Genomic DNA, 19,279 nt, shown 5'->3' with positions numbered 1-19,279 from the left:
AAAAAACGACCATGTATAGTAAGGCGTTTTTAGCTGAAAAATAACGACCATGTATAGTAAGGCGTTTTTAGCCCGAAAAAACGACCATGTATAGTAAGGCGTTTTTAGCTGAAAAAACGACCATGTATAGTAAGGCGTTTTTAGCCCGAAAAAACGACCATGTATAGTAAGGCGTTTTTAGCCGAAAAAAACGACCATCTATAGTAAGGCATTTTTAGCTGAAAAAACGACCATGAATTGTAAGGCGTTTTTCGTTCGAAAAAAACGACCATGTATCGTAAGGCGTTTTTAGCCCGAAAAAAAGACCAAGTATAGGAAGGCATTTTTAGCCCAAAAAGACGACCATGTATAGTAAGGCGTTTTTCGCGCGAAAAAACGACCACGTATGTGAAGTAATTTTTAACCCATAAAAACGACCATGTATAGTAAGGCATTTTTAGTTTCTCAACATCTCGCTACCGAGCAGACATTCAGGCAATCCTTCCACATTGGCAATGAATGCAAATGATTCAGTCCAAAAAACATTGAATGCTCTGTTCTCCACATTTATTTTTCTATTTTTCCCTTTCCATCCATGGCGCATCGCACAGCCGTCGGTTTTTGTTTTTACAACAGCCACTCGCCTGGCATCCCGCCTGCGCATAGAAACGTGTGTCGCCAGATATGACGCAAATTTTCGTTGACAGAAATCTTCACATTTAATATTTATTCCAAACACTTTTACAGCATTGGAAAACGTGAAGAATGTTTGTCCTCGTACAGAAACCATCTTTAAACAAAAAACATATTTCACTGCCTCATCTTTTTCCACTTTCAAACATTTTTGAAAAAACTCCAGGGAGCCACGAGGGCGGCGCAAAAGAGCCGCATGCTGCTCTCGAGCCGCGGGTTGCCGACCACCGTCCTAAAGTGACAATATGTCATTCTGGTTTGAATTTTCTTTTTTTAAATACCGTCATGAACACATTTACACTCACCTAAATGATCTCGCGCCACCTTACCTCTCTGAGCTTATCCGCCCCTACACACCTGCCCGGCGCCTCAGGTCTGCGGACCAAACATTATTAGAAGTACCAAGAACTAAACTGAAGCCCAGAGGGCATCGAGCCTTTTCCGTTGCTGGTCCCTCTCTCTGGAATGACCTCCCACTGAACATTCGGCAAGCCTCCTCGCTGCTCATCTTTAAAACCCGCCTCAAAACTCCCTTGTATTCTTTGGCATTTGGCTCAGCATGTCCCAAATTATGATCTTAGTTATACTGTTTGGTGCTCTCTACCGTCTTTGATACTGATTTGTTGTTTTGCTTTTCTGTGCTTTACTGTTGTATATGTTAGTTGCTCCATGTACAGCACTTTGCGTGCAGCGATGGCTGTTTGAAAGTGCTCTATAAATATATTTGAGTTGAGTCTGTTGAGCACAATCACTTGTCAGTTTGTCAGTCGGCAAATTCGTTGCTCAGCTGCAGGTGAAAGCCCTCCAGGTGTTCTTTCAGTTTCTCCCTCACGTCGTCACTCCGTTCTTCCAGCGGGGCGTCAAGGCCTGGACGCTGCTGGCCTCCTCTTCCAGTTGAACCGCCTACGCTCCCAGAGTCCGGCGCGGGCACCGGGACGGTTCGGCTGACGAGGTCCTCCATGGTCAGATAGTCCTGGAGCGGGTTTTCGCAGCCAGCGGGGACCAGAATAAACTGCGCCTCGGCGTCACTTTGCACCCACAGCGACGACTGTTGCGGGTCCTGACTTTGAGACTCAGCTTCAAACTCACAAAGGCAGTCGGGCAAGCGTCGGGCGGCTTGGAATGCAAGTGGGAAACTTTGAGAATTTGGCCCCTTTGAGTCAAGTTGTTCGGTGAAGTCTTTCTCAGGAGTCGTCACCGAGTCCTGATGGAGGACTGGATCTTTGTCCGTTTCCAACTTGGTGTCGCCTCTCCCGCAATAGCGGCAGTACTTCTCTGCATCGCTTCCTCGAGGACGGCAGCAGGCCCTGCTCGCGGCGTCATCTCTGCTCTGTTGCATCTTCTGCTGTCTGTCGCGCAGCCTCAGCAGGGAGCCCCGCAGCCGATTCTCCCGGCGCCGGGCGGCGTGCAGCTGCCGCAGGGTCTTCTCCAAATAGTCCACGGCCTTGTCATAGCGCCTCCGCCACAGCAGGGGGCAGAGCTGGGCGTAGCTGTGCTCCTTGGGCAGGTAGAAACCCGGGCGTGGGGGCAGGCGCCGCATGTAGCGCGATGGCGAAACGGAGCGAGGTGGCGACGTCGGTGGAGGTGAAGAGGTCCTCTTTTCGGGCGAGCGGCGCCCCCTACCTTCTGCTGTCTCGAGACAAGATCCGGCTTGCTCCTCGCTGGTCTCCTCGGCTTCAAGCGACGACTCAACCAGTGATCCATCTGGAGTTTGACACTTGGCAGTGCCCTGCTTGCTTGAAACGTGTCCGTTTCTGCACAGTTAAACAGACACAGCGATCTCAGCAAATCAGCATGGTTGGTAGCAGCACCCATCGTTGTACAGTAGTACCTCGACTTGCACTCTCTTTAATAGGAGCGGTCACTCAGCCGAATTTTTTTTTTTTTTTTGTCGTGACTTCCAAGCTCAAATGTACATAACAAACGTACTTTTTATTTTAAACACAAAATGTTGAAAGGCCTAACAATATTCACAGCCAGGCATATGTTATTTATCCCCTCTGAAAATTGACTAATATCATGGCAGCTCACTTAGCAGTTGTAACCTTCAAGTACAGTTGTGCGTATGTATTTTATATTATATGTTATACTGCCCCCTTGTGGCAAAAGCATGCACACCGGAAGGAGCCAAGCAATGAACGCATGAAACCATGATACTATTTCTTTCTTTATATCCCATTTCATTGTTTAACTGTATATTCGTATTAAATACAATATACTGGAAGGCTATTTTTCTTTTTCAATAATTAAAAAAAAAAAAAAAACGTTTTTTTTGTCTTAGCATTGAATTCCAATGTGGAAACATGACTTGAGATGTGAGTGTTTTGAGTAACAAGCATGGTCAGAGAATGAATAAACTTGTAAGTCACTACTTGGTCGTGACTACTTACTTGGTAGTGAACTTTGGCACTTCAGACCCCAACTATTTGTATTAAAAGAAATCAGGAAGATAATTCTCCATAAGCCGTCCCCCATCCCACCTGTCTTCTTGTTTCAGGACCTTCCCCGGCCACTTGTAACTGCTCACAGATGAGGAACCAAACACTGTGGGAAAGGCATCTTCCCTCAGTCTCCTGATGCCACTTCAAAGCACGCACGCACACACACACACAAAAAGAAGCAGGTAGTGACTCGTTATCTCATCTTAGCGGCTCACTAGTGTGAGCCCATTTGGACCGCAAAGCACTTAGCACATGCTTTAAAAAGTTCATGGCCCAGTATTGTCGATAATTCCAGCAGACTGACTTGCAGTTGCGCCGCTAAATTACGTGGATACGTGTTTATGCTACGGGGAAGCTGACAGCTTGTTGGGGGAGGAAAAAAACAACAACTCCACTTTAACTCTTTAAAAACTGCATATATTATTCTAAAGTGTGGCGATGCTATGCTGTATTTATTAGCCATAACCAAGTAGTGAGGTGGGTTATATGGTCTTGGTGTTTACTGACCTGCAACTGGCCATCTCAAAGCTCTCTGGCGTGAAGTGCTTGGAGCAAAAGTACACAAAGTTGGTCCGAGGGTCCCAGGAGTCAGCGCGGCGAGAGTTGCTGATCCAGAGGTTTCGACGAGAGGCTTCTTTGGGCAACCTGTGCCATCAAATATTGGTAGTTGATGACATCATCAACGGTCAATCTTTAGCTCAGCTAGGCAGGAATGAAAAAACATGTTTCCGTGTGGACAATCCTTTCATATTACTTGTGGAAGGTGATGCCGGCATTCCGAGTCTCACGGTTGTCACGCGATTTGCAGCCGCCGGCAGAACAGTGTCTGGGCATCTGAATGTGAAAAACAAAGTGACAATAAAACATTTTGAAATCATTATCGTATCAAGGTCAAGAGTCTATCAAAACTACAAGATATTTCTTTTTTTTCAACATTATTTAACTACATCACAAAAGGGGAAGCATTTTAATATGATTGTCTTCTTAGCTTCTACACCTCGAGAAATTATTTTGAAGAGATTGCGAACAAATCAAATGACATAACCAGCTTTATTATAATTCACTGTTTCCATAAGTTGATAACTTTTAAAAGATGCACTGCAATCATGAAAAAAATAGAGTGACTAGACACTTAAATAATACAAATGCACTGTAAACAGACATAACCCCGAAGCAATGAGTCGACCCGATGGAAACCACACTGACACCGGATAAAAAAAAACTGAACTTTTTCCAGCCACGCATGCGCACTTTTCGTGTAGCTGCCATATGCTAAATGCTAACAGGGCCACCATCTCATGATTCGAATTTCAGTCCGAACTACAAAAATAAGCAAAAACACCTTAAGTGTGATTTTTTCCATCACGTAGGGTTTCTCACCTCATTGCCAACTGTAGTCGAGCGAACTTTCTGATGCTAATTTAGGCGAACACCAAACAATTAGCACGATAGAACGAAACGAGCTATCTCGCCAACGCGCCATGAACGCGACAGAACGGCGTACGCGTTTTTTGTTTTTTTGCTTCACTCCTAATAAATGACTAACATTTGAAAGTTTGCTGGTTTATTGTTAAAGTATACTACCATGCGCCGAAGAGTTGACCTCAGGAAGATGGCTGCTGTGTTTTCCGACTACCTTTTTCCGGTTTTACTGACGTCACATTTTTTTTGGTGTGTAAAACTTTATCAATGTGCAATGTTAGATTTAGCTGTCTAGTAACTTTTACAAATAAACCACGAGCGTAAAAAAAAGATAACACAATAGAGGCGTATTTTTCAAAATACCATTATACATTATTTTCGAAATCCGTATAAAGTATTGCCCCCCCACTCAAAAAAAAAAAAAACAGATTAGCAGTGCGGTAGCCTTACAGGCACAAAACAAATACGTTGTTGAGTTCTCCAAATAGATGTTAGTTTGAATTTGACGGAGTTCATAAGTAATAAGAAGCAATGACATTCTTGTTGACAAACTATATTACAGTCTTACGTTCTCCTGGTGTACCTAATATTGTGGCCACTGAGTGCATATTCTCACGCATGTATGTAATAGAGCTCTGCAGGTCACGGTCAGGGATGGGGGAGTGAGTGCGCGCGCGTGAGTGTGTGTGTGTGCGTGTGTGTTTTAATGCAGAGGCCGTCTGGAGGATGTGTCTGGCCGGCCCTCCCTTCCATTGTCCCCTATCCAGTCCTCCCCCACGAAGTTGGGGGGTGGGTGGGTCAGTTCTGTAAATCACAACGCCTCGCAGTTGTCTGACACGAATGCAAAGCACCGGACGGCGCATTTTTCTTTCTTCCCCATCCTATGGCGAGGTTCCTGGAAGTCGAAATGGGGCTCCGAGTCGGCAGGATCCGTATGTAGCCAGGGCTGCATGCGGAGGCTCCGGGCTGCCTGCAGCGGCGGCGGGTCCTCCTCGGACCGACGCGTTCTCCGGTGTCCCGGCGGCCGTCTCATGCGAAACCCAGCGGCCCATTTGCGAAGCTCCAGCCCCACACAGTCCAATGGTCATTGCCTTTGCAACAGACCCCAGCCACAGGGCATGGATATATGTAAGTCACCTACCTCCTTTTTTTTTTGTTTACTCTTAGATAGTCTGCATTTTCACGGCGGAGTCGAACGCTTATGTGTCTATTTGAATGTGAACGCCCGAATGATGTTTGCAGGTGTATCCCAGCCTGGACACAACATCGCAGTGCACCTTCTACTGCCTGATTGCATTGTATGCATTCATAGATATGACGATTTTGCTGTTTGTTTTCTGGAGTTGGCAGTATAAGGAGGATGCATGGTTTGCAGGCGTTCCTGTGTATTTGCAGCAATTTGTGTCTTTTAGTCATGGTTGGCTGCAACGTATAGAACGATATAATGCAAAAAAAAAATCCAAAAACATTATAATGGTCGGTGTGGCTCTGCACTAGTTGAGGGCCGCAGGGTCAGTCAACGTATTTTTATTCAGTAGACCGATAATATCTGCATTGTTATGCGGATAACAGCAGAATTTCCCTCATACTGTAGCTCATGTATAGGTGTGACTAATGAAGTGATCGGTAAAGCTGTATGGAAATGTCATGTCATTTATGTGAGGAAAAAATGCGATGCAGCAAGCATTTGTGGCTTTTTAGAGCAGCTTCTAGTTTGTTAGCTTGTTTGTTTTATTGCCAACTCAAGTGACACGTAACCCATATGGCTGGATACAGTCCCTGAAGACACTTGAGCAACTCCTCAAATGACACGTCAATAACGTCACAAATTAACACGAGGCAGATAGCCTGAGTAGTTTTACTTGGTGTTAGTTTGTTTGCATTACAAATAGACGGATCGATGGACGGGTGGGTGGATAGCAGCGGAGTGGTGTCGTTCTCCAAGAGACGGATCAACAATTCTGCATTTGCTCACATAACAATGCTGATTTTGTTGAGCGTCAATTCACCATTCGCCAACTGCGCCACAGCTGGACTGATTTTTTTTTTAACAGGAAACATGCAGAGGCACCAATGCTGATTTTTGTTGTGGTGAGAACCAGACCGGACTGTGGGGGCAGGGGGGGGGCTCAACAAAACAACAACAACAACAACAACAAAAACTCACGTTCAGATTTGATTTGCGATGCACCAGACTCCTCGTTAAAGCCGTCTGTCTGTCTGGGGGTCGCTCCTCCCCAAGGCTGGGGGGTAGGCAGGTGGGGGTCAAGGGTGAAAGGTGAAGGTCTGTCAGCCAGGGTCTGTGTCTGATTCTTTTGTCTTCTTTGCCTGGCTCTTTGTTTGCACGGCGCTTAGTCAGCACGAGACATTTGGCTTTTTCTCTATACATGTCACCGAATTCAGAGTCAGACATTTCATTCTTATTTTTAATGCGTGAACCTATAAAGTTATAAATTGAGTGAGTAGTTTGACTTTGTTTGAGTCCGATTGAATATTGTGGCTCGAAGATCCAAAAGAATTCTGGGAAATGAAGGCACCGTGCTGTATGTCCTGCATGGTCAAATTACACAATAATAATACAAAAACGTGATCATAACATGACACGAATGAAATCCAATATGTTTTTATTCATTAGTTTAATTATTTCTTTTTAATTTATCTAGTTATTTTTTATATGAATGACAAAAACAAAACAAAACCAATGCTGCGCGGAAATTAAATGATGAATAATTTGGCATCGAATGAGAGAATTTGTGGAATGCTACACTGTGAGAGTTGTTTTCCCTTGTATGTACAAAAAAAAAAAAAAAAAAATTGGAATTTCAAAAGATGAAAATGCCCCAAAGTTGGCACTACAGTAGATGGACAAATTTTCTATTGAAGCATATGTAACAGCGTCCCCAATTTTATTGGAACTATAGCTCTTGAAAAAAATCTCATCAACATGCAGTGTTGACATTTATTTAAATCAAGGTCAGAGAGGCAAGATCACAGAAGCAGCGTCACATTTGCATTCGGCATTTTTGAATATTAGATTGGGATTAGGGACATAGCTAATGAGCCAGATGGCGTCTGATCTGCTGCGCCCTGCCTTCTTTCGCTTTGACTGGCCCTCCCGTGATTAAACAATGTGTGTGTGTGTGTGTGTGTGTGTGTGTGTGTGTATTGTGTCTAGACGCGTCTGGGTAATAAATGGTCCAATAAATGAACCCCCACAACCCAGACCACATGGCTCATCCAGCTCCTATCACCGCCCCCTCTCGCTCCTCCGCCACCGTCACCCGTCTCCCCTGTTCCTTTTCCAACGCAATGACTCCCGTTTCAAATGAAGCAAAAAAAAAAAAAAAAACCCCGTTATGATCACAGCAGATCAAGGGATTCACTGGAAGACGAATAGTATCGCTTCATCCCATGAGGGTTCTATTTATGCATGTCAGTCAAGGCAAGACGTGCATCGTGATTGTCAAGGCGTAATGCTTGATCGAGATTTGCCAAGAATGTGAGCAACACAGTCGAGTCAGGGGCTGCTTGAATGGCTGATTCCAACCAAAATGGCAGACTTTTCTCTGTGTGTTTTTGGCCGTGGCTTCTTGGGACTTTTTGGTGGGTATACTCCTGATACGCACGCCTCCCAAATTTCATGGCACAAAGTAAAGCTGGATTCGGCGCCTGAGTTTTGCAAAAACTCTCAGTCTCAAGTGGATCCTTGAAGGACCCAAGGAAGGACCTGGCGAAAATGACACGAAAATGGGCCACTTCGGACCAAAATAGACATGTCATGTGACATGACAAAAAGTCAAGTTCTTCACAATCTAGCATCACTCATCTGTTCGGCACATAAGGTTCAAATTTGATAGCAATCGGCTGAGACCTCCAGGGCCAACTTAGTCTTTGAGTGACATTGATATTGCAAAAATTCCCCATCAATTCCTGCCTCAGACCAAAATGGCAGATTTCCCGTGTCACATCTGGCATGGTTTCCTGAGAATTTTTGTGGGTTTAATGATGACAGACATACCGCCCAAATGCCACGTTGCAAATTGAAACTGACATAAAGCCGCCTTGGTGTAATTGCACAAAATCTTGAGGATGAATTTGATTTGAAGGGGGACTGAAAATGGGCAAAATGCCTACCTCAAATCAAAACGGCAGTCCCTGCGAGTCTTTTCAAGAATGGCTTGATGGCATTTTTTGGCGTGTCTGCGCATGCTTGACATGGCTGCCAAATTTCATGTTGCTTAGCGAAACTGAATCATGGTAGAAATGAGACCATTTTGATGTAAACTTTCCTCAGTATGGTGACTTTTTGACTGTGTTATCAAAGAGGTAACTGCAACTTAAGTTGTCGGCAGGGAATTAATTTGCAGGATTTTTTTTTTTTTTAATGTCTTAATAAATAGTTTGGAGTCAAAACGAGCTCGAAAGCCCTGACTTTTATTATTTTTATCGGGGAAAGCTGCGGCTCAGTTACCGTGACGACCACGGCATGATTGTGTTTTCTAAGGTCATCTCGCCTTCTTTGCAATGTCTCGCATGTCCGCAGCTGAACTGGAGCTGGTTCAGATAATACTTATCCTGCTGGCGATGAGCGTCATGGTGGCCGTGGTCGTGTGCCTTCTCATCCACTACCGCCTGGTCGCCCTGTCCCTCCTCGGCAGGCTCGGCCACGCTCAGGAAGTCCCGACGGAGGAGGTGCGACGGGTAAGTGGCGAGCGGCTGACGCTTAGGCGTCCGTTTGGTGGTGAACTTGTTGTAACGAGTCTCCACGTGTTTCTGTCAGGACACGAGTGGTTGGCAAAACGGCATGTTGAATCGACATGGGCAAGGCCAGGTGAGTCATGCTTCTTGCCTTTTCTGTTCTTTCTCCAGGACAGTGAGTTGGCTTTCCCCTTCCGGCTGATCAGATCTGTGGCAAGTCTAACAGGAAGCTCTGCCACGGGAAGCGAAAACATGCAAATATTTGACACCCTTTCCCCAAGAAAACAATGTTTCAAATCACCCATCCCATGGTTCATCGTTTGCACCGCCACAATATCATTGCTTTTTTTAACAATCGTTTTTAGCTTTGTTTGTTTGTTTTTTTTTTTAACAGTGCACTTAGAGGTAATTACTACAATTCCCTCACACGTGGGAAAGGAGAGCCACAGTCACCGGTGAACGTTACTTGATTCTTTCTCAACCTAATTGTATCACTATTCTTTTTTACGAGCAGCTCGGGCACTGTAATGTTGCGTCCCACCGTGGTCCTTTCCATTGCGCAACTCAAACTTCTAACGGAAGTCAATTGGTAAAGATATCTGTTTCTGTGAGAGAAACCACTTTTGTGGCCGCATAGCATTTTTCCTGAGTCGACAAAATATTTTTCTTTTACCATCACTATTTTTATTTCGTGATTTGTCTTCAATGAAAGTAATGTGGTGACCACCGTGTGTACCGGGGCAGGACCATGGCCCCCATTGGCTGACTAGCTGCCACTGCAAAGAACCCTGGCTAAACTTAGCTTCTCCCATCCATCCAAAGTCAAGATCAACTACTTCCCCAAGGCTTTCCTGTTTGGACAGGGATTTTTGGCGGCATCTTGTGGCATCGTCGAGGTTATTACAAAGAACACCGAGATGAGTCTCATCGTTTCTTCTCCTGTTTTTTGTAGCCGATCCGTGGCCTCCAGAACCACATCACACCGGTCTTCGCGCAGCACCGCCACCTGTGTCGCCTGCAGCCCACCTACCCCGACATGCTGCAGGAGACTGTCAACCTGCCCCCCATGATCTGCTTGCCCGACGCAGAGGAAAAGGAGCGCCGCAAGACTCCCCGCTGCTTCCAGCAACATCCGGAGCTAAAGTGCTCCTGCATTTGCGCCCCTCCCAACCGTAACGTCCTCACGGACAATTACGGACAGAGCACCGGCCCACCGGCAGCCAAAAGCGAGTCGGGAAGCAGCGGAGAGAGGTCCGAGAGCCCCCCGCCCTCCTATAGTGTGACTATAAAAGACTCCTATTGTCAAAGTCCTCTCCCGAGTCCTAAAAGGTTGCAAACAAGCTGGAGCGCCATTGAAAACACAACCTCCACTGCGGCCGTCCCTCATAACTCCTCGGTCACCTGAGAGACTCAACCAAACGCTTTCTTTGTCATACTTAAATGTTATCAAAAATGTTCTATGCGGTGCAAAAAAAAAAATCTCTTGTGTTTTTGTCTATTTTTGTAAGCTTTTCCTTGTCTTTCTCTATACTTTTTGACTCAGTGCCCTGTCATGACTCACAGAATGTACTGGGCTTCATAATGCAAAAGTGAGCTGAAGTTGCACAGAGGATGCTTCTGCTTTTTTATGATTTTTCAAGCTGCTAAAGCTTTTTGCTTAAGTCCGAGCTGCGCATATTGTATACTTTTATCACGTTATAGACCCAGAGGCAATTTTCATTTTTTTCTTTAACACTAACGGCGACATTAATGTCACCATCTCAAGCACTTTTGCCTCTGAATCAACAAAACACAGGAAGGAGGAGGACGCTTCCTCCATATAAGCCATGCACAGCGATGTACTCTTGTCGGTGCGATTGACTTTATCAGTGCTGACCTGAGTTCAAGCTACAAGAATAGAACGCTGAATTTTGAGAGAAAAAAAAATATCCTCGTTGTTTACATTTTCATGTTATTTAACAAAGATTTTGTATTTATAAGGTGTAGCAGTTTACAATAAAAATCTGAAAGTGATGGGAGTGTCATTTCTTATTCAGACAGACAAAAAAAACATCCTTGTTGTTATATTGTCATGTTTTGTGAAAAATAATATTTTCCCTTTGAATTTCCCTTGTGATGAATAAACCAAGCGAGCTAGATAAAGAACAGTACCTCCTCACTCCCAACCTCCCTCCTACCTTCCCTCCTCCTTTCCTACCTTGCTACCAATATAATGACATAATGATAATCAACAAATGAAATCATTATTTAACCCTTGTATTGAAATATTAAATGAAAAAAAAAATTCAAGTTTATTTTAAACGCAGTCGACAGAAGAAACTGTATCACCTCCCAGACGATAGAGAGCGCTCTAAAAACGATGAGCTACATGCAGCACCTCCTGGTACACGTCATGCCAACTGGAGTTTTTGAGTTCTGCGCATGCGCGTCGGCAATTCCTTCGCTACTCGGGTCTGCAAAGAGGCTACAGAAGGTAACAATCTGTCCTTGCGTTTTCTTCTTTTCCTCATCAAATTGTGCTCTCAACTCGACCTTGTCACTTTAGAACAAGACGCTTCAACGTGACTGTAAGGACGGTTTGGTAATTGATAGCGCTGTTAGTGTAACTATCATGGTTTTTTAATGGAAATGGTCTTGCGCGGTCCCGTCCACGTAAGCGTCTCCGAGTCAATCTAGCGGATGCTAGTGAGCTGAACTTTAGACAAAGATTTTTTTAAATTTAAAAATAAATAAATGACATGGATTGGAGTCAAATATAATATTGGACCACCCTAAAGTGTTTACTACATTTTACTTTTCTTGCCGGCCACGTTGTTAGCACAGCTCTTCTCCATATTCTTGATCTCTACATGTATGTGCTTATACAACCTTTCTAATGATATATGTTAATATGCAGTACTACCTTTGTACCTCTGGTTACATGCCAATAGCACATCAAGTGTGACCGTAACCTTCAGAACGACAATTTGACACAAATGTATACAAATGGTATGAGATTGTCTCTTACCAAGAAAGATAAGATAATGATGATGATGATCCAGATTCCAGATGATGAAGATGCTGCACGCCTTTTTGGTCCTGGCGCTGCTCGCCCTGGGCTCTGGAGAAGAGGGCGCCCGTCTGCTGGCATCCAAGTCCTTGCTCAACCGCTACGCCGTGGAAGGCCGAGACCTGACCCTGCAATACAACATCTACAACGTGGGCTCCAGGTGGGAATGTGTCCTTCTACGATGCATGTAGCAATGGTGTCTACACTGAATTAAGGCTGTAGCTACTGAATATTTTTAGAATTGATTTTCCTACCGGTTATCTACCGACTATCAGTTATTTATTAATCGGACAAAATGCCAATTTAGATCGACACAGAGTGGTCCATGACGTTAGATAGCGAGGAAAATTGGCCACTGCGAAGCTTTGAGGCAGGTTTTATTCTCGTTATCTGATTATTCATTTCAGCTTATGTATGTATGTATGAATGTTAAACGTCCCTGTGCCTATTTAAAAAAAAAAATTGTGCTTTGTGTTCTAGTGCTGCTTTGGAGGTGGAGCTGTCGGACGATTCTTTCCCACCTGAGGACTTTGGAATTGTTTCAGGAATGCTGAATGTGAAATGGGACAGGATCGCACCGTATCCTTGAAACCAAATGTCTATTTTGGATATTGTTGCTAACGCTGAAGTAGTAAAATCTATGATGACAGCTCACCAAGCACACCTCCGTGTCGCTGGCTACAGTCTCATCCACACTGACACTCGTTTCGCCAACTGTCAACTTTGTTTTTTTGTACCCACTGGATGTGTCTGTACAAAAGCACCGTTGAGAGAGTATTATTGTAGGATAAGGTTAGATTTCCTCATATCTATCAGTTTAACAACAGCCATCCTTCCATCCATTTTCTTGAGCACTTATCCTCATTACAGTCATGAGTGAGCCAAAGCTTATCCCATTTGAAACACCAAAACACATAAACAAGTCTCAGATTCAATTAAGTGTGTAGACTTGGAACGGGTTCCCTGTTAATGATGTTGAAATCTTAACTTTGGGGATGTTCAGAGCCAGCAACGTGTCTCACACTGTTGTGCTGCGTCCACTAAAGGCCGGCTACTTTAACTTCACCTCGGCCTCTGTCAGCTACCTGGCTCAGGAGGGTGGACAAGTCGTGGTACAAAGATTTAAAATTTGAGGGAAATTGACTGTAAAATTTGACGCTGAAGTGACAGGTGCTTTGTATGCCTTCTAGGTGGGCTACACCAGCGCTCCCGGCCAGGGGGGCATTCTGGCTCAGAGGGAGTTTGACCGCCGCTTTTCCCCACATTATGTAAGCCACACGCGCATTTACACTTCTGTTGTCTCTCTCTGCTCACCTGTTTTGTTTTTCTAGCTTGACTGGGCTGCCTTCGGTGTGATGACTCTCCCTTCCATCGGCATCCCACTTCTCCTCTGGTACTCCAGCAAGAGGAAGTATGACTCGCCCAAACCTAAGAAGAACTGAGGAAAAAAAATACACCTTTATTATTGTTTTTATTTGGGTTTCAGACTGGAGGCGGGAGGGTCTGTAAGGGTTTCAGTGGGCGCAGGAGGTCTGAGAAGCTTAATAACCCATATTGGGGGGTGAATGGTGAGCCAGTGATTACATGAATGCAACAAATCAGTTCTTAATGAGAGAACAATTACAGTGCCGGTTACTACTGTTTGTAACTGTACTGTATATTCAACTCAGTTCTGAAGTTGTTAGACATCAGTATCAATAAAAACAAGGTGTTTTTTTTTTTTTATAAACCTGGATCTGAGTGGTTTTGTGTGTGTACTGGGGTACTTTATTACTAAATAGAAATCAACCTTCAGGTCATGGGTGGCACTCACTAGAAAAGCCACTTAGCCAGTTGTACATTTTTTTTTGTGTGTGTTTTTTTTAATCCCTGATGGTCATTACACCTGCTTTGTGTTCATTCCCCCCACCCACAATTATATGTCAGGGTACCTTTGCACACTAACAGCTTTAAATAAATTGCTCTCCAATCGCGTTTTTAACTATAAAACCGACCTAAAACTCGATACCACCAGCGCATTTCATTTTATAAATTATGACCCCTCGTCTTGGTGTGTTGTTTTGCGTCAAGTTGTTCCTATACTGACGATCGCTTTGCTGTCTATTTTAACTGAATTAACTAAATGTAATTTAGCAAATTAACATTCGATTCTATTATATCTTCTTATGTGTTAACGTTTCCTTTTCACACTCTAAGACAAACCGCGCTCTTTTTTGAAGCGGTTCCGGTTTTATTGTGAAAGCGTGCATCGTTCGTTCGTGCGCACTTGACACACAAAAAAAGACGCATTAATCGGTGAAATCTTTCCAGTGAAATAAAAAAAAAAACGACAGCGGGGCCTCACTACTCCCTGAGTGGGAGGCGTCGCGATTGCTCGTCGCCGTTCGAAACCGAAAAGACGTCTGCTGTGACTGTAATTCGGACGTGACATCAGCGAAGTGAGAGCCGTTTCCGCATTCCCAGCCTCCAGCCAACGTCGTGAGGTTGACTGTTGACACTCGGGGAGCATTTACACGGGAGCCCAGCCGAGAGCAACGTACCACCCGCCGGGTGAGTAAGATCGCTGACCCCGCGTACCAGCACTCGGTGCTCTTTCGAACTGTTCGGCACGTGACATTTTTGGATCTTCCATTGTCTTGTCATTTAAAGACAAGTGCTGGTATTTGTATGGCGCCCATTTCCTCGACAAGTCACAGCAGGTTGATATGTACATTACGTACATGATAAGACAATACGCACAAATTTTGGAATATTTTCACTTTTAAACGTGTCTTTTCTGTTTTACAACATAAAGAGCGTCAGTTTTGCATTATATAGCTCGTAAGACACAAAGGTTGCGTGTTCGTAGACTCTCCTAAAAAAACAAAAACAAATCCTTCATATTTTTATGTCAGCTGATGCCAAAACAAAACATTTTTGAAACCACTGAAATGGTTTGTGTTTAAATAATACAATCCGAGAGGATGAACTGGCCCTCACGCCCCATTTTTCATAAGAATCCGCGAAGATTTAACTCTTCCTGTTCAATCTCAATTACCTGTCTTGGTCCTTGAAGTTTTTTGGTGCATCCTATCATGATCAAAATGTCCAGCCAATTACAAGTTAATAGCTAAAACTTTTTCTAACTTTCCAGCGGTACTTGCACTCGCTTTTTAACGGCAAATCCTCAAATTGATGGTTTGCTGCCCACATTAAGTGTCCTAGGCAAAAAAAAAAAAAAAAAAACCGTTCATCATTCAAGCATCAGCCATCTGTCCCATATACCTGCTTCCATTTGGGCCTCATTTGGACAAATTTCCAAGTAGGAGTTTGGCAAAGCCTCAGAAAGCGTCCCAAAGGGCTGCTTTAAACCAAACCGGCCGACTTCCTGTACAATCTCGGGCAGGGGCCCAGGAAACTTTTTGTGTCTCTCGTGACGGTAGCTATGTCCACCCAATTTTGCATCAGTTGGTGACATGGGTGTCAAACGTTCCAGGGAGCAGTACTGAGTGAGTTTTGGTGGGTGGTGTTACGGACCTCTAAAATAAATCCATTTTCACCAGGATACGCAGGCTCACAGAAGATTTGTAGTTTTTCCTGATCGTTGAGGATCTTGAATTGGGTGAGTATGATTAATTATCGTGTTATCAGCGCAAAAATATACCCAAAAAGATTTAACACTGCACTAATGATAATGATTTGGAAGGACAGTGAAAATGACAGCCTGCTCATTATAGTATGACGGGTTCACAGCGGGGGTGCTACATGCCGCGCAGGAGGCCGAACTACCGCCATTGTCAAGTGGGCGGCGTTATTCTGCCCAATGCGACGCGAGTGTGAAAACGGGAGTTGTAATCTGAGTTCCTTAGGTGTGGGAAATTTCCCAGTATTCTGGAACGCGTCGTCACTCACTTGTCGATGCAATAAAACAAAAGCAATTCAGTGACTAACGCATGAGAGGAAATGAATGCTCGGTATGCTTTCAGATGACTGCAGAGTAGGTACGTCTGCGTCATTCGCTGGAGACTGGCCACTCCTTAATTTACTGGATTTCAACAGAACATGCCAGACAGAAAAAGAAACATGAGAAATGTTTGAAAGTAAATCTAAATTCATGGATAACACAACATTACATTAAAAACATTGACACGGATACTGGCTCTGTGCTGTCATTCCGAGTTAAATTATCATCCTGTCTTTTTTTTTTTGGTGCTGTGCAAATACATCCTGGACTAATAGAATACGGCTTGGATGGTTTAACTGTAGCTGCTTGCCGCAACCACTTAAGTCAGACAAAAAGTGGAAGTTGAGCACAACTGATGTCCTCATACTTTGAGGCGGGTTGCGCTCTGACTAAGGAGTCAAGGGGGAGCGACAGCAAAAGTAATGTGTTGCCATCCCGCATCAGAAGTGACAAAAATAATAGCTGCGCCTCACGTGTAATTAATCGGTGGCGTCATTGGTACAACGCAATTTCCGGCTTTGTCAATTTATTGAGATTTCAAAGTGAATTCTCTTTTTTGATATCCAAATCAACACATTTTTCTTCTCTGGATTGCAAGTCAAAAAGTAGATTGTAACCTTCTCAATCTGGAAACAACCCTAATTTTCCCATACCATTTTATTTGAGCTTTTCAGTAAACGTGAAAACTAGTGGGTATCAATAAAAAAACAACAACACATTTTAGCATCGAAAAAGAATCTGTCAATTACCAACGTTGATCATTTCCTGTAACTTTGTCATAAACTTATTGGGTGCTGGTCTTTGTTCAGGTGCAGCCGTAGCGGAAGACCATGTGCCATTTGTGGTTTAATATAAATTACCTGTCCACGGACAAAGATTAAGGAAGAACCCGTGTGAAGTGAATCGACATGGCCATGTTCAAGCCTGAGAATGTGGAGGACTTCTATGAGATTGGGGAGGTACTGGGAAGGTAGGGATGCGGACAATTTTAAAATGATGTGAAAGCTAAACACAAGGGGCCCACAAACGTAACCTTGTGGGATCCCTTGAGTATTTTTCTGTACCTCAAGCTTGGCATTCCCTGTAACTTCTCTCCTCCTGCACAGCGGCCATTTTGGTGAAGTCCGTCGGGTCCGAGAGCTGGCCACGGGAACGTACTGGGCAGGCAAGTTCGTGAAGCTACGCAAGACATCGTGCAGCCTTCTGGGCCTGGAACGGAGCCGCGTGGAGCAGGAAGTGGAGGTGATCCAAGCCCTGCAGCACCCCAACATCATCGCCCTTAAGGATGTCTTTGAGAGTCGCGCGGAGGTGGTGCTCATCCTGGAGATGTGAGTTGACCAGATGTTTAGAAGGGTACATGTGAACGTGGTACGTCTCTGCACCATAACAAATTTTCCAGACTGAAAAGTCGGTACCTACGTGTGCCGTTCTGCAAATCCTGTGTGTCTCCATCACCTTTTACGGATGAATCCCAGCGTGAGCGGCGGCGAACTGTTTGACTTCATCGCCGAGAAGGAGATACTGACGGAGGACGAGGCCATCGAGTTCATGAAGCAGATCCTGGATGGGCTGGGCTTCATGCACAGCAAGAACATCGGCCACTTCGACCTCAAGGTAGCAACTTTTAGGATGTGGATGGACAACAAGCTGCGAGTATTGAGGTCATTATGTCTGCATTCATTCAGCCAGAAAACATCATGTTATCGGACAAAGAATCGCCGCATCCCAACATCAAACTCATTGACTTTGGCCTCGCCCACCAATTTCTACCTGGGGAGGAGTACAAGAGCACCAGCGGCACCCCTCAGTACATCGGTCAGTCTCACTCATTTTATTTACGATGAGTGAACGTTTGTTCACAAAATGGCACTAGATACACAAACACCCCTTGTCACGTTTTGAAAACCTGATGCAAAATTGTCAGCTCCAGTATGAGCGGTGACTTGTAAAACTTCACTGAATCCAACCTGGCTTTGTTTAATCCATTTTTAATGGTGTGACTCTCATTGGGTTACTAGCTTGCTCCTCAAGGTGGAAGCAACTTGGCTTCCACGAGAGTTTGAAATGGTCAAACATCAGCAAGGACAGGAAAGTGGTTGAATTTTGTATCAGATATTTAAAATGACAATTGTATTTTGATTAAAACGCAATCTCATTGTGTATGCAGAAAGATTTTGCCTAAAGGAAGGCATGAAGGTCAGGTCAATGTAATAGTCAGTTCAGGTTCAATAATCTTCCAAACTAGACTGAGTTTAAAATAATTTGTTTTCACTCTTCTTTCAAAGTTAGTGTCAAACATTACCGTCTGCCACCATCTACTGGCCGATAATGAAATTAAACCCTGCATAAAGAAAAAAAAAAGTTATATACATGCATCACCGTGGACCCGAAACCCACGATGGAGGGCGGTTTACTGTATGTGACTGTTTTCCTCGTCAGCAAAATGTGAACTGCGGGTACACATCTGCACAGAAAACATAATTTCCTCTCATTTCTTTTGGATGAATATAATAGCTTTTAGGTTATGATTGAAGGTAGTGCTAATGTTTTTGTCCCGTCTCGTCCAGCCCCGGAGGTGATCAACGGCGAACCCCTGGCCACGGCAACCGATATGTGGTGATTATGCCGCACGCTTCCTGGCCTTGCTCACTCTGTGTGTCCCGCACGATTCTTGAAGCAGATTTACTCGCCTTTCCGCTTTTTTTATACTCTTTCTGTCCCCTTCAGGAGTATCGGCGTCATTACATACATACTGTAAGTTGGAAGCCTTTGGCATGGCGTGGACTATCAACGAACAGATTGGGTTGTGATTTTACAGTCTTTTCCATACGCTGTGTCCACAGATTGAGTGGCATGTCGCCCTTCCAGGGCAACACAGATGAAGATACACTGAGGAACGTCGTGGCCGTGGACTACGAGTTTGACCCGCAGTGCTTCAGCACCACAAGCTCCACAGCCAAAGACTTCATCCAGAAACTCCTGGTCAGGAGTCCCAAGTAGGTGTCTCGTGTGGACTACCGTCTTATTGCAACGCTGCAATAAGTATGTTCAATA

General features: G+C 44.4%; 4 protein-coding genes across 12 annotated transcripts in view; 3 read left to right on the top strand and 1 right to left on the bottom strand.

Annotated features, from left to right (window-relative positions):
* Positions 1-811: 811 nt before the first annotated feature.
* LOC109514580 (THAP domain-containing protein 7) lies at positions 812-4,780 on the bottom strand. Of its 6 annotated transcripts, none has more exons than XM_019867816.1 (6): positions 4,698-4,780; positions 3,868-3,947; positions 3,621-3,758; positions 3,153-3,254; positions 1,406-2,426; positions 812-975 (listed from the first exon to the last, which is right to left on the bottom strand). In XM_019867816.1, the coding sequence occupies exons 1-5, from the start codon at positions 4,698-4,700 to the stop codon at positions 1,436-1,438; spliced, it is 1,314 nt and encodes a 437-aa protein (XP_019723375.1). In that variant the 5' UTR covers positions 4,701-4,780; the 3' UTR covers positions 812-975; positions 1,406-1,435. The 6 variants fall into 6 exon arrangements, with proteins under 6 accessions (XP_019723375.1, XP_019723377.1, XP_019723379.1 ...); XM_019867818.1 differs by having other exon boundaries at positions 3,153-3,245; XM_019867820.1 differs by having other exon boundaries at positions 3,153-3,216; positions 4,698-4,752.
* Positions 4,781-4,925: 145 nt separating this feature from the next.
* LOC109514610 (protein TMEPAI-like) lies at positions 4,926-10,701 on the top strand. The gene is made up of 4 exons (XM_019867880.1): positions 4,926-5,663; positions 9,079-9,236; positions 9,316-9,366; positions 10,186-10,701. The coding sequence occupies exons 1-4, from the start codon at positions 5,486-5,488 to the stop codon at positions 10,636-10,638; spliced, it is 840 nt and encodes a 279-aa protein (XP_019723439.1). The 5' UTR covers positions 4,926-5,485; the 3' UTR covers positions 10,639-10,701.
* Positions 10,702-11,618: 917 nt separating this feature from the next.
* On the top strand, positions 11,619-14,017 carry ssr2 (signal sequence receptor, beta). Of its 2 annotated transcripts, none has more exons than XM_019867905.1 (6): positions 11,619-11,706; positions 12,275-12,442; positions 12,763-12,861; positions 13,286-13,394; positions 13,473-13,550; positions 13,614-14,017. In XM_019867905.1, the coding sequence occupies exons 2-6, from the start codon at positions 12,282-12,284 to the stop codon at positions 13,722-13,724; spliced, it is 558 nt and encodes a 185-aa protein (XP_019723464.1). In that variant the 5' UTR covers positions 11,619-11,706; positions 12,275-12,281; the 3' UTR covers positions 13,725-14,017. The 2 variants fall into 2 exon arrangements, with proteins under 2 accessions (XP_019723464.1, XP_019723465.1); XM_019867906.1 differs by lacking the exon at positions 11,619-11,706 and adding an exon at positions 11,781-11,800.
* Positions 14,018-14,721: 704 nt separating this feature from the next.
* Positions 14,722-19,279, top strand: part of LOC109514594 (death-associated protein kinase 2) — a 6,352-nt gene continuing 1,794 nt past the window's right edge. Inside the window, exons 1-8 of one of the 3 annotated variants that reach the window (XM_019867846.1) lie at positions 14,722-14,832; positions 17,035-17,195; positions 17,332-17,553; positions 17,701-17,839; positions 17,911-18,040; positions 18,793-18,841; positions 18,953-18,979; positions 19,069-19,221. In XM_019867846.1, the coding sequence (XP_019723405.1) occupies positions 17,134-17,195; positions 17,332-17,553; positions 17,701-17,839; positions 17,911-18,040; positions 18,793-18,841; positions 18,953-18,979; positions 19,069-19,221 (782 nt within the window). In that variant the 5' untranslated portion in view covers positions 14,722-14,832; positions 17,035-17,133. The remainder of the gene's footprint in view (positions 14,833-17,034; positions 17,196-17,331; positions 17,554-17,700; positions 17,840-17,910; positions 18,041-18,792; positions 18,842-18,952; positions 18,980-19,068; positions 19,222-19,279) is intronic. The other 2 variants (XM_019867847.1, XM_019867845.1) reach the window with 2 other exon arrangements.

The sequence above is a fragment of the Hippocampus comes genome, unplaced genomic scaffold (assembly GCF_001891065.2).
Source record: "Hippocampus comes isolate QL1 unplaced genomic scaffold, H_comes_QL1_v1.1 scaffold207, whole genome shotgun sequence".
Taxonomy (NCBI): Eukaryota; Metazoa; Chordata; class Actinopteri; order Syngnathiformes; family Syngnathidae; genus Hippocampus; species Hippocampus comes.
The sequence above is the reverse complement of the archived record's forward strand: the minus strand, read 5'-3'. Positions and strand labels throughout refer to the sequence as shown.

What these genes read in the sequence shown, in the direction of transcription:
- LOC109514580 (XM_019867816.1), bottom strand. An exon ending in GCCGGCATCACCTTCCACAA is followed by an intron (nt 3,759 to 3,867) that starts GTAATATGAAAG and finishes TTGATGGCACAG; the next exon opens with GTTGCCCAAAGAAGCCTCTC. An exon ending in GTCCTGAAACAAGAAGACAG is followed by an intron (nt 2,427 to 3,152) that starts GTGGGATGGGGG and finishes TTAACTGTGCAG; the next exon opens with AAACGGACACGTTTCAAGCA.
- LOC109514610 (XM_019867880.1), top strand. Translation starts at nt 5,486, where the DNA reads ATGCGGAGGCTCCGGGCTGCCTGCAGCGGCGGCGGGTCCTCCTCGGAC. An exon ending in GCCACAGGGCATGGATATAT is followed by an intron (nt 5,664 to 9,078) that starts GTAAGTCACCTA and finishes GCATGTCCGCAG; the next exon opens with CTGAACTGGAGCTGGTTCAG. An exon ending in CGACGGAGGAGGTGCGACGG is followed by an intron (nt 9,237 to 9,315) that starts GTAAGTGGCGAG and finishes TGTTTCTGTCAG; the next exon opens with GACACGAGTGGTTGGCAAAA.
- ssr2 (XM_019867905.1), top strand. Translation starts at nt 12,282, where the DNA reads ATGATGAAGATGCTGCACGCCTTTTTGGTCCTGGCGCTGCTCGCCCTG. An exon ending in AAATGGGACAGGATCGCACC is followed by an intron (nt 12,862 to 13,285) that starts GTATCCTTGAAA and finishes GGGGATGTTCAG; the next exon opens with AGCCAGCAACGTGTCTCACA. An exon ending in GCCGCTTTTCCCCACATTAT is followed by an intron (nt 13,551 to 13,613) that starts GTAAGCCACACG and finishes TTGTTTTTCTAG; the next exon opens with CTTGACTGGGCTGCCTTCGG.